Genomic DNA, 13006 nt, shown 5'->3' with positions numbered 1-13006 from the left:
AGTAAAACCAGCTTACACCTATTATTTTGTCCGAAGTATTTATAATGTAACTACATTGATTAATATGTTAATTCGAATAATTATAATGCTTATGTTATTATAATTGTGATAATTCTTAAAAAAAAATTTAAGGCCACATTTTGTACTTTAAGAAATATTCACTAGAAATTGAATTTAAAATCGAAAAAATTCTAATATAAATATGCCATTTTTCGATTTATTATGCATTTTTCTATATAGTTTAATTGTATATATTATGTAGTTACATTATATTAGTGATGTAATTATATAAATTAGTTTCCATATTCATTCTTTGCATTACATAATTGATGAAGAATATATTTAATAACTTTCAGCATATTCGTTTAAATGGAAAAGGAGAATTAATTACAAAACCATAAAAAAGTTAAGACTGATTCAACATCTAATCCACGAGCTTGGGTAAAAAGAATAAAGTGATTTAAAAAAAATTTAAATAAATTAATATTTGAATACAAATTATGAAATAACACATTTGGAGAATAGTGGATGGAATGCCTCGGAATGCGCAGACTGTCCAGAAAGTTTTCTTACTGCCATTTCATTATTATATAAGTTTGTAATAGATCAATTATAATAGCTATATTGAAAGGCAATTTAAATTATCCCTTCACTCAAATATCAAAAATATATCAGAAAAAGAGTCCTATTACTTCAAATGCTCAATTCGACCCATGAGCGTAATCAACGAAATGGGAAAGTGATTGGTACCGTCCTAGGAACAGTAACAACTATGTCTCACTGCATATTCCGCCCAAATAATGACGAACCGAATTCTATTTCTATGTCACCAGATTTTGCCAGCACATGCGGAAATGGTTTTATACAATTCAGACTTTGGCGGCGTCGGAAAAGACAGGCCTTATTACGAATATTTAGATTTTATACATTTAGCGTTATATGCTGGTTTTTCTACTGCGATACTTTAAGCGTCGATGCCGCATTAAATGAAGGCGGTCGAAAAAAATTAAACGACGCATCGTCGAATATAATCGCTACAAACGCTACTTCTATAAATTTACAACTTTCATGCAGTGATATAGTAGCTCAATTTAATTTGTCTGAAGGGGCTCTAGGCAATAGCGATGGAGGTTCCGAAAGTATTACCACTTCAACAATAACCTTAAATTTCCTAAATCGCTCACTACCAAACACTATAAGTGGTTCCCAAGCCAAGAATTATTTTACACATTTGACATACGATTTTAAGCAGAAAGTGTTTTACGCGGGCGCAACTAATAAGATACTACAATTAAATGAAAATTTACGAGTTTTATCTGAGGCGTTAACTGGACCAAAATATGATTCTCCACAATGTCATGCCAGTGGTTGCCCCGAAGATGTGGAAACAACATTAGTTGATACTCATAATAAAATACTAATTGTTAATTATGTAGAAGGGCTTGGAATTCTTATTGCTTGCGGCAGTGTACGACAAGGTAATTTTTTTTATTTACAATTTCATAGATAAGTTATATAAATATATTCTTGTTCTGTAGGAGCCTGTGAAATGTACAATCTTACTAACTTCCCAAATTCTCCAACATTTATTGAAACACCTTTGGCAGCAAATGATGAGTTTGCATCCACATATGCATATGTTGGTCCAGCCAAATATTCATGGAAAGATGAAGACATTCTATATGTTGGTACAACGTTTACAAATGTTGGCGATTATAGGCACGACGTGCCTGCGATTTCATCACGCCGTTTAGACGATTTAAACTACGTTGAATTTTCAATACAACAATCAATTATTAATATAGATGTAAAATATCGAGATCATTTTCTTGTTAACTACGTTTATGGATTTAATTCATCAGAATATGCCTATTTTGCTATAGTACAGAAAAAGTCTCACTTGGCTGATGAAGCTGGTTATGTTACTCGATTAGCACGAATTTGTGTTACTGATCCGAATTATGACACCTATACTGAGGTAACCATTCAATGCCTTGCTACTAAGAACAATGTCGACTATAACATCCTACGCGACGCAAAGATAACTCAAGCAGAACAAAAACTAGCACAATATTTGGGAATAAAGCGTGACGATTTTGTTTTAGTTGCGATATTTTCACCATCTAATGAGATTACTGACCAAGCGGAGGCCAATTCGGCTATGTGCTTATACAGTCTTAAAGATATTGAGGAAGTATTTAACGAAAATATACATATGTGCTTCAATGGTACAATCAAAGATCGAAATTTAGGCTATATCTCAGGAACTATCGATGATGGCCACTGTCCAATAGCAGGAGTACGTATTTTCATGAAATACTTAGTAAAGCTCTGTAATGGGTTTTGTCTTAATGTTTTCCAGACTATAGGGAATATTCAAGACTTTTGCACCGTGGGATTAAAAATCAGTGGATCATCACCAATTACAGCGCAAGCCCTACTTCATTTTGATAACGTTAGCATCACATCAGTTACTACCACGACCACTGGTCCTCATTCTTTGGCATTTTTGGGCACTGAAACCGGTTCAATAAAAAAAGTATTAATATCTGGTAACAATGCAGGCGAATATGAAGAGATAGCCGTCGACCCTGGAAACAAAATCTTACAGGATACAATGATGTCTGCTAATAAAGAGTTTTTATACGTTCTTTCCAAGCGTAAGGTTAGTTACAAAAAAAAACAAAAAGAAAAAAATAATAATTTACTATAGTGTATTAATTTTTATGTCAAACTCACTTTCTGTTACACTTCGGGATTAAAAGGCGTTATTGGTATCTGAATTGGAATTATAATCTAATCGAAGTACAAATTGTGCCGCTCTCTCTTCACAATGTCTCATTAAGTAAATGTCCCTGATCAATTTCAGAATCGTTATTGGAGTCGAGAAGGCAATGTTTCCCTCTGAGAATTTCACTTTTAATGAGTCCTACACATTCAAAATCAAATGTTTCCGAAATCTACTGTGGTCTGTAAACAAGTTGATACTGACGGTGGCAACAAATATACAGCTAGCTCCTTCTTCTTTTCGCTCGTTTTTTCCTTACGGAACTTCTGTATGCCATGGAGTCCTAATGGGAATGGTCATGGAAGGTTCTAAAAGTCTAACAGCCGTAGCAATTCTTTAGCCAATTTGTTTCCGGCTATGCCCCAGTGCCTCGTTAATTTTACTTAGTGCATCCTCATCAAAGGCTACATAGACTCAATGAGCACTCTTGGACCAATACTGATTTGTTCTAGTAAGACGAGATTGATTTAAGTGCCGCCTGACCGCATAATATAGGTTAGCAAGATAGCCACATACATCGAGTTCAGTTCCCTACTAATCCCATATCATCGGCCTTACGGACTATTTCGGAGATTTGTCCCAATTTGTACTGATAACTTTTACATAAGTTCACATCCTTGGAATAACACCGTGCAGCAGGGGTGTTTTCTTCTTCCTAATTAGTGATGGCAATTAGTCTATCCTGTATCCAAAAATTTTCTTGTGCGTCAAAAGCCTCGCGTCAAAACTGCATCTCGATTAGGTGTAATAGATGTAGTCAGACGGAGGAGACCTACAATATTAAGCCGTTAAGATATATCGAACATGGAATATTAGTTATGTGACCTCATGCTATGGAGAATCCCGTGTAATGGTTAGAGTAATGGAAAATAGTAGTAGTAGAGTGGAATAGTTGACTTAAATGAAAGAGCTTTCTATTTTACTGTCAGTACACCAAACACCCTGTATTTGATAAATAGCAGATCAATAGGATGAACTGATATAAAAAAATTGGTGGGGAGGTAGTTTAAAACTACGAGACGGACATAGATCACTTTTTATATACAATATTTATGCTTAAAGTCAATCAAGAGTCAACAATCCGTAAATACAAACATTTTATTTCAAATCATAAGCATGTGATCAAAATGTATGTAAAATCAATTCAATATATTAATAAATAAGAACATATAGCTACTACAGTAATTTTTGTTCGTATCGGTATTACTGAACAAAGCGCACCATGTGGAACCGGCAATACAAAACAAATAATCAAAATAATATCACAATAGAAAATCGCATTGACAATTGCACGCCTAAGCATTACAGTTACTTAGCTAGTTAATGGGCGTACGACGCCAAGTCCTCATAATAAACCGAACGCAATATCTAACATAAAAAATAGCGGAATAATTCCAATGTTCAGAAAATATGTAATTTAAGATGAGCGCATAATGACTCACAAATATTTTCAAAGCACAGCACAGAGTAATGGCATATTTATAGCGCAGTTCTGTAATCAGTCTCTAGTCACTATTTGAGATGTTTTGAGGTAGTCTCAATTTGTGACTAGTTTCTATTCACAACACAGTCTCTAGTCACAAAATGTCTCAAATTTGTGATCTCATGTCGTTTTTTTAATACTTTGTTAGCAACTCAAACACAAAAAAATTAAAAATAAATTTCACATGAATTTCGTAATTATTCTGAAACAAATTCAGCATTTACTTTTATAGACAATTATATAATTAGTAATTGCAATATTTGTTATCGATATGTTTATTTTCATTAATGTTTATATACATCTCTACATATATGTTCGTTTTCAATTAAGAGATTCTGTGACTGTCACTGAATTGCAAAATCACAATTTTAGAGACGTGTAACTTATCATAGTACAGAATCGCTCGATTAAACGGCAAAAATCTCAAATCTGTACGTTATGTTTAAATTTTAACCCTGTGGACTCTTCACTGGATTGCGTGGTTTATAATTAATTTATACCTTATACTATTCTTATTCATAGTAAGTTTTTTCGTCTGTGTTTGCATATGCAAGCGATAACTTGAATAAAAAGTAAGATATTTTGATGAAACTTAATCTTTTGCATCCAAAGGCCTGCCACGTTCACAAAATCCTGTTCATCGAAAACTTACTAAGTCTCATAACCAAGACGTAAGTTAAGATTCAAAAATGTTGCAATTCCCTCGACAGCCGGTTCTATGTTACCGAAATTGACCCGGATTTTATCGGGCCAAGGGCTATTTTCCGGCGATCAAACCCTGTTTGGATCGGTGACTTTTAGACTTTTTGTCATCACTGGAGCAACTCCTTGTAGTAGGGTAACTCCGTATCCTCCCGACTTGTGCTGGCATTGTGTCCAACCTGGGCCCTGAGAAATTCTTCTGTTGCGTCTGCGCTAAAAGGCTGTCCTAACTCCACCTCGGTAGGGTGTAATACATGCAGCGGATGGACCCATTTTGTAGTTGTTGTTTTAACGGGTACCTAGTCTCCGTGGGGTGATGGTTTAACTCCGATTACGCCATTCACTGGAAGGGAGTCGAAAGATGTTGATGGCTCCACTGTGAATGGCGGTCAGTGCTTGTCGGAAGTTTGCTGTGTCCGAAGTCTAGTCGGCGGACTGTCTTATGTCATTGACGTAATTAAGGAATGCCTACTTGATGTTCCTAGGAATCGGTTCTGCTCAAAACGTGACTGTAGGGGTAGTTTTTGTGAAAGCATCCCAGCAAGAAGGAGTTCATTATGCTCATTAACAGCGAGCATACGGGCCTTACTATGTAGGTGTTCGATGGGAGACATCAAAAGACATCCTGTCGTAGTCCAGAGTGCAGTGTTCTGACAAGTCTGCCCCCAGGCGACCATATTGGTGCGGCGTAGTTTGGGGACCGGCCGGCCGATTGCTTTCTAAATTGCCAAAAACGTTTCTTTGTCCTTTCCCTATGTGCTGTCTATGCTGTCTAGGCTAGCGACGACTTTGATTTTGACGATAATCGCGGTCCTATGAGAAGTGAAGGAGCATAGACTATCAAAAGTCGGAATTTTGACACCATCGACAGCAATATTAAGGTCAAGTCTAATCCTTCATCCAGTTTGTAAATATGGTCGTTGTGAATTTGCTGGGGGAAAGTGTTAAGTTCCGTGCAGAGAGAAAGTGAGAAATGTCGGAGAGATAGCCTTTTACCTTTGAACACATGCCATCGATTCCATTGCCCGACGTTAATTTTGAGCAATCATCAGCGAACGTGGTTATGGAAGCTCCTTCTGGTGGCTGTGAGAGTTTCGAGATATAGAAGTTAAGCAATAGCGTGGAGAGGACACCACCCTTCTGAACCCCTTCTTTAATTCTTCTCAGGTAGTTCATCTTCAGTCCTGGAGGAAACGTAGTTTTTTCAATATCTTGCAGTAGCGTTGTGTGACTCACTGTGTCAAAGGCTTTTGACCAGTCCGACGCCACAGGATCACTCGTATCACAGGGTGGTTTCTGGTTAAGGCCACGAACTATCTGGGCGTCTATAACGCCAAGTGAAGGTCGGGAGTAGCAAGGTCTCAAGTGTTTTCACTACTGGGAAGAGGAGAGTTATCGGATGATAGAATTCCCCTTTGTTGGCAGGTTTTCCAGGTTTCAGTAGTGGGACCACTCTTCCGCCTTCCAACACATCGGGTATTTGAATAGTGGTCAGCGACAGGTTGAGGACCTGAAGTAACTTACTCCCGTCGATTCACGCGCATTAGTTAAAACAGCTGCTTCAGCTGGGAAATTATGGCGGAGTTCTGCAATTCTTCCAGCCGGGATGAAGTGAGCGATGGCTGCTGCGATCACCTTGCGGAATCGACGTTCGCCAACGATTACTTCCGTAGGGATGGGTAGAGCGGTGAAGGTGTTCTCAGTAAATTTTGTGAAGCGGACTCAATCAGCTTTGTTAAAGTTGCCCAAATAAATAAAATCGGGAGGTTTGTCGATCGAGATAATTATTGTTATCAGAGTGTTAGCATAAAACGCCAGGTTATACTATTTATCAGAACACCGCTAGCAATGGCAATATCGGGCGAGCTATTACAGGTACCCAACTCCACGGTAGCATTACTCCAAATTATTGGGTAGTTGAAAAAGTATTTTCGTATTTTGTCAGTAGATATCGTTGCAGTCGTATATCACCGGTAGCACTGGTCAAATCAAATTGTGTCATACCATATAAGTAGTGTTGGGAAGGTGAGAATTTAAGCTTCACTTTACTAAAAAACCAAAAGAATGACGCAATTCACCAATGAAATTTGCTAAGTTTACGGAGACGATGCTGTATCAGTTCGTGTAGCACAACAATGGTTCGCTTGCTTCCGTACTGGAAATTTCGAAATTTCGATTCACACTCTAGCGGAAAAATGGCAAAAAGTGGTCGACCAAAAATGGTACATCTTTGGTTATTTATTTATTAGTATAAATATAAAAATAATATGTTGAAGTTTGATTAGAAATACGAAAAGGCTTTTTTACTACCCAATATTTCAGGAATGTTTCCGGCCGCTAAAATAACAACATACCGTATACATCGGTCAATATACACGATATCTTAGCTAAATTAAGTGAACGTATTATATAGGATATAGTATAGTTTAATGACTTAGTGTATTATTCGGTTCACGAATTACATCATCATTCATATGTTACATATAATCTTTCCTTATTCTAGAAGACTTTATTTTTATACTTTTGTTTCATTTAATTTTTTTCAAGATAACTAAGTTAAGAGTTGAACACTGCTCTGTTTATACAAATTGCTCCACGTGCTTGGAATCACGTGACCCATTTTGTGGCTGGTGTTCTTTGGAAAAACGATGTACTGTACGATCTACATGTCAAAAGGACACTTCTGCTGCTCGCTGGCTCTCTTTAGGAAGTGGTCAACAATGTATCGATTTCGAGTCTGTTGTTCCGGACAAAATACCGATATCAGAGCGAACAGAAGTGCAGTTAATTATACGTACTTTGCCAGAACCACTCAATGCTAAATATCGTTGCGTTTTTGGAAATTCTACTCCCATCGACGCTGATGTTATTGAAAATGGATTAGCTTGTATGACTCCACTATTAGAGGAAAGGCCTAATATACTTCCAAATATGGACCATGTTCTTGTTCCACTGGCTGTTCGAAGTTCTGAAACAAATAAAGACTTTGTATCACGTTCATTTGCATTTTTTGATTGTTCGCGACATAACACCTGTCAGAACTGCGTTCGGAGTATTTGGGGTTGTAATTGGTGCATTTATGATAATAGATGTGTACATCGAATGGAGCAATGTAGGAATATAGAGAACGTAATTGTTAATGAAAAACTCTGCCCCCACTTAAAATCCATCCGTCAACCGATATTACTACCTGTACAAGTGCCAAAGGAAATACGACTAGAAATTGAAAACCTGCCGAAGCCAAAAAGTGCTCATTCAGGATTTCTGTGCACAGTTCAAATAGAAACATCACAAATGCTTTTACCAGCGCGAATTGAATCTAATAATATTGTAGTATGCGAAAAAACTCTGGTACGTAAATAAAATGTGAAATTTTTAATTTAAATTTAATTTTCATGTATATTTAGTATTTCTACGAAACAAATACACGTGAATATGAAGCCAAAGTAGATATTACATGGAATCGCCAACATTATGTCGATACGGCAACGATCATTTTATACAAATGTGATGTATTGGGCTCACATCGGGAGCATGCCGATTGCAGTTTATGTGTTACAAGAGACCCAAAATATCAATGTGCGTGGTGTGGTAATTCATGTGTCTACAACGAAACTTGTTCCACTGATATATTAGAACAGTCAGTGGTAATGTACGGCTCGCCATATTCGTTAGTTCGTGCTCATGATTGTCCTCGTCCCCGCATTGACATGATTAAACCATTATCAGGACCGATTGAAGGCGGAACCTTAATTACTATTGAAGGTAGCAATCTTGGTATACGAGAAGAAGATGTTCGAGGAAAAATATCGATTGGCAAGGTTCCATGTGAATTGGTTAATTATGAAATTTCTGTAAAAATTGAATGTCGTACTGGCCCTGTTGCGCATGAGCTATCTGCTCCTATAAAAGTTGCAAACGAAGCTGGCTATACAGAGTCTAGTGTCCAGTTTCACTACAAGAATATACAACTTAATGGACTGCAACCAACACTAGGACCTAGGTCAGGAGGTACTCAAATTTCCCTTATGGGAAAGTATCTCAATATCGGGTCACATATACGGGCCTTTCTAGATGAATATGAATGTCATATAAATGTTACTCAAGCATCCTCCTCCCGCTTAACTTGCATTACTTCCGAAGCTACTCAACCGGAACCGATACGAACTTTACATTTAGTCATAGATGGTGCTAATCGTACATACACCTGCAATAGTCCATTATTTGCACACACTCGTCAGCAAGAAAGATTGAACAGCCAACAACATGTTGTATCCGCTGAATTGGATTACAATAACCATTATCTTACACCCACGCCACGAGTATGTTCCATATTTAATTATACACAAGATCCGCGTATAATGCAAATAAAACCCTTACGAAGTTTTATAAGTGGAGGAAGGGTAATGACAATACATGGCATACATCTGAACTCGATACAGAAGCCGGAATTAGAAGTAATGATTGATAGTGAGCGTGTAAATAAAAGTGCTTGCACTGTCATAAACTCTAATCAGATGGAATGCCCATCACCAGCAGTTAATTTAAAATTTTTGGAGTACAAAGCTTTTTTGGACCAAATCCCAACAGCGGTCGCTAACCCATCTGTTTCACCGCTTACTAAATATACTTTTGGTACCATTAATAAACGCAGTCCACAAGGTAAAGATAGTACATATTTATACACATCGACAAGCAACACTGCTAGTGGTTACTTTCCTGGAACCGGTGCTAGTTCTGATGTTACCGCTTTTGTTAAAATACGAGAAGCACAATTAAGTCTTCAAGTAGGCTTTATTATGGACAATGTGCAGTGGGTACGCGATTTAAACAAATACTTTCAAAGTATACGTAGCATCATCGTTTACGTGCCTGATCCGAAGTATACTCCGTTCCCGGGAGGTACTAAGTTGTATAAGGGCGATACCCTGGTAATAGAAGGCGAACAATTAAACATTGCTGCTGATGAGTATGACGTAAATGTAACAATTGGTACTATGCGGTGTAATATTACAAGCTTAGCGCTAAACCAATTAGTTTGTATTCCTCCAGAAAATCAGCCAGTTCCAACTGACGAAACTGGAGCGGAGCAGCCAAACTCTTTGCCTTTAGTAGTTGTAAAAGTTGGTCGAAATCTACGTTTTGTGATCGGCCATTTAAAGTATGACTTACATAAATCATACACATTTTCTAATGCCCTAGTAGCTATTATTGTAATAGTTATCACCGCATTAGTAGCTTTGTTTGTAGTTCTAATTATCTATAGAAGAAAATCAACGCAGGCGGAACGTGAATACAAACGAATTCAAATTCAAATGATTACATTGGAAAGCAATGTGCGTTCAGAATGTAAACAAGCATTTGCCGAATTGCAAACCGATTTGACTGATTTGACCGCTGATTTAGAAAGTACTGGCATACCTACGCTGGACCATGTCAATTACATAATGAAAGTGTTCTTTCCTGGAGTTTCCGATCACCCAATTTTAGTAGCACCGAAGGTAAATGTAAATATATGTGTATATCTTGGTATAAAACCGATTAAATTTGTGTAGTAGAAATATCACAGATTTTTATTATTGTTTTACTATGACATTATTTTCTGAAAATGCCAAAACTTTTCCCATTTTTTCTTCTTGGAGCATGTTTGTACGGAATACAAAAGTTTTTCTTATACCGCCGGTGCAAACGGCTTTGGTTAGATAAGCAACTCGCCCCCAAAATGTTGTTAATCAAAAAAATATAAAGCGCTATAACTAAAACCTGGTACTGATGAAAAAGGGAAACCTTGTCATGTTTATAAAATTTTTAATTTCACATTTTCTTCTTAATATGTGGTGTAAATAACATATGTTAAATTGTATAATTGTCATACATGAAAACACATTTTCCATATAGCATCATTTTAAATTTTATCAGATTTTTTCATTCTACGATATATAAAACAAGCACCAATAGAGATAGGAATAAAATTTTCCGCATATAATTCTTCCCTAAAAGGGACACAGCTTAGCTATCAATGGCAGAACGATTAGTGGCATAGTTGTTTCATTCTTTTTGTAGAAAAATGAAATAATCCATTAAAATATGCAGTTATGTATTTAGCATAGATCCTTTATATGGTAAAATTTATTAAAAAATAAAGTCTGTTTTTTACGGCGTATTCGCTGATTTGGTCCTTCGATCCTTTTTAAGTAAACATTTTACCAAAAATTTTTAATGTGTTTTTACATCAATAATTACTCATATTTATTTTCACAATTATTCTTATCTAGCTAAGAATGAATATTCCCCATAGTCCATACGATACAGCCATGCTTCAATTTGAACAACTGATCAGCAATAAGTATTTTGTATTGACATTTATTGAAACACTGGAATCTCAGAAAACGTTCACTATCCGCGACAAGTAAGTAATATAGTATTTGAATTGAACATAAATTTATTTTTTATTCGGGTAGAGTTAATGTTGCTTCGCTGTTAATGATCGTTTTGATGAATAAAATGGAATATACCACAGAGATTTTGAAGTGTCTATTATTACGTTTAGTAGATAAGTCAGTAGTGGGAAAGTATCCGCAGTTAATGTTACGCCGTACTGAAAGTGTTGTCGAAAAAATGCTTACCAATTACATGGCGATTTGTATGTACGACTATTTAAAGGAATATGCTGGTTCAAGTTTGTTCTTATTGTTTAAAGCCATCAAACATCAAATAGAGAAAGGTCTTGTAGATGCTATAACACATGAGGCACGGTACTCGTTATCAGAAGAACGATTATTACACGAGCAAATCCCACATTCTGTTGTGATGCTACACATAGTGCAGGATGATCTTGATGAAAAAGTCCAGTGCAAAGTACTTGATTGGGATACTATTTCACAAGTAAAATCGAAGGTACTAGATGCCCTTTTTAAAAATACACCATTTTCTTGCCGACCTTCAGTGAATGAAGTCGATTTAGAATGGCGTCATGGTCGTGGCGGTCACTTAACATTACAAGATGAGGATTTAACCACCAAGACAATAAATGGATGGAAACGCCTAAACACTCTGGCCCATTATGGGGTGAAGGAATCTGCAGTTATGTCGCTGATAGCACGTCAAGAGGATGGTTTTAATACACATTACAATAAAAATCAGCAATCGTATCATAATTGTAATAAAACATGACCATGAAGCAATACATATTTAACTAATTAGATATTTTTGCAGTTTATTACATTAATAATTCGCAATCCCAAATTATTATTAACAATGACATCGAAAGTGGACCACAGCAACCGCGATTGTATCATTTGGTGAAACCAGTAGGGAATGATCATTTTATGAATATTAAAAATACTGCCATTTCCGGTGGCAACGTAACTTCTGCGGCATGTAGCGCAGTTAGCGACCGCATAAACAAGACTATACCTGAAGTTTATTTAACGAGATTGTTGGCGGCTAAAGGGACTGTACACAAATTTGTTGATGATTTTTTTGCTACGATACTAACTGTAAATGAAGAATTACCTCCGTCTGTAAAATGGCTATTTGATCTTTTTGACGAAGCCGCACGGAGATACCAAATTGTCGACGCAGAAATACTCCAAGCATGGAAATCAAACAGTTTACCGTTGCGGTTTTGGGTAAATTTTATAAAGAATCCAGACTTTATATTTGATGTAAATAAAACAGTAACCTTGGACTCTTGCCTAAGTGTAATAGCGCAAACTTTTATGGATGCGTGTTCAACAACTGAGCATCGACTTGGGAAAGATTCTCCTTCTAACAAGTTGTTATTTGCAAAGGTTTGTACCGAATATGCTGTTATATGTGGTGATTTTATATAATTCTAATACTTTTAGGACATTCCGCAATATCGTAAGATGGTTAGACAATTTTATCGCGATATCGCTCGTTTGCCTCAAATAAGTGATCAAGAAATTAGTACAGCTATGCAGCAGTTATCAGTGCAACAGAGTGATGAGTTTGACACATTAGTGGCGTTAAAAGAGCTTTATATATACGTTACAAAATATTGGGATGAG

General features: G+C 36.5%; 1 protein-coding gene across 2 annotated transcripts in view; it reads left to right on the top strand.

Moving 5' to 3' along the window:
* LOC105224496 (plexin-B) overlaps positions 1-13006 on the top strand; it is a 63484-nt gene that overhangs the window by 28185 nt on the left and 22293 nt on the right. For both annotated transcript variants that reach the window (XM_049459983.1, XM_049459984.1), the window contains exons 2-10: positions 357-1478; positions 1539-2299; positions 2363-2665; positions 7521-8324; positions 8381-10474; positions 11249-11382; positions 11435-12132; positions 12189-12766; positions 12824-13006. In XM_049459983.1, the coding sequence (XP_049315940.1) occupies positions 698-1478; positions 1539-2299; positions 2363-2665; positions 7521-8324; positions 8381-10474; positions 11249-11382; positions 11435-12132; positions 12189-12766; positions 12824-13006 (6336 nt within the window). In that variant the 5' untranslated portion in view covers positions 357-697. The remainder of the gene's footprint in view (positions 1-356; positions 1479-1538; positions 2300-2362; positions 2666-7520; positions 8325-8380; positions 10475-11248; positions 11383-11434; positions 12133-12188; positions 12767-12823) is intronic.

This window comes from Bactrocera dorsalis, chromosome 6, assembly GCF_023373825.1.
Source record: "Bactrocera dorsalis isolate Fly_Bdor chromosome 6, ASM2337382v1, whole genome shotgun sequence".
Classification (NCBI taxonomy): Eukaryota; Metazoa; Arthropoda; class Insecta; order Diptera; family Tephritidae; genus Bactrocera; species Bactrocera dorsalis.
This window is presented reverse-complemented; position numbering and strand designations above follow the sequence as displayed.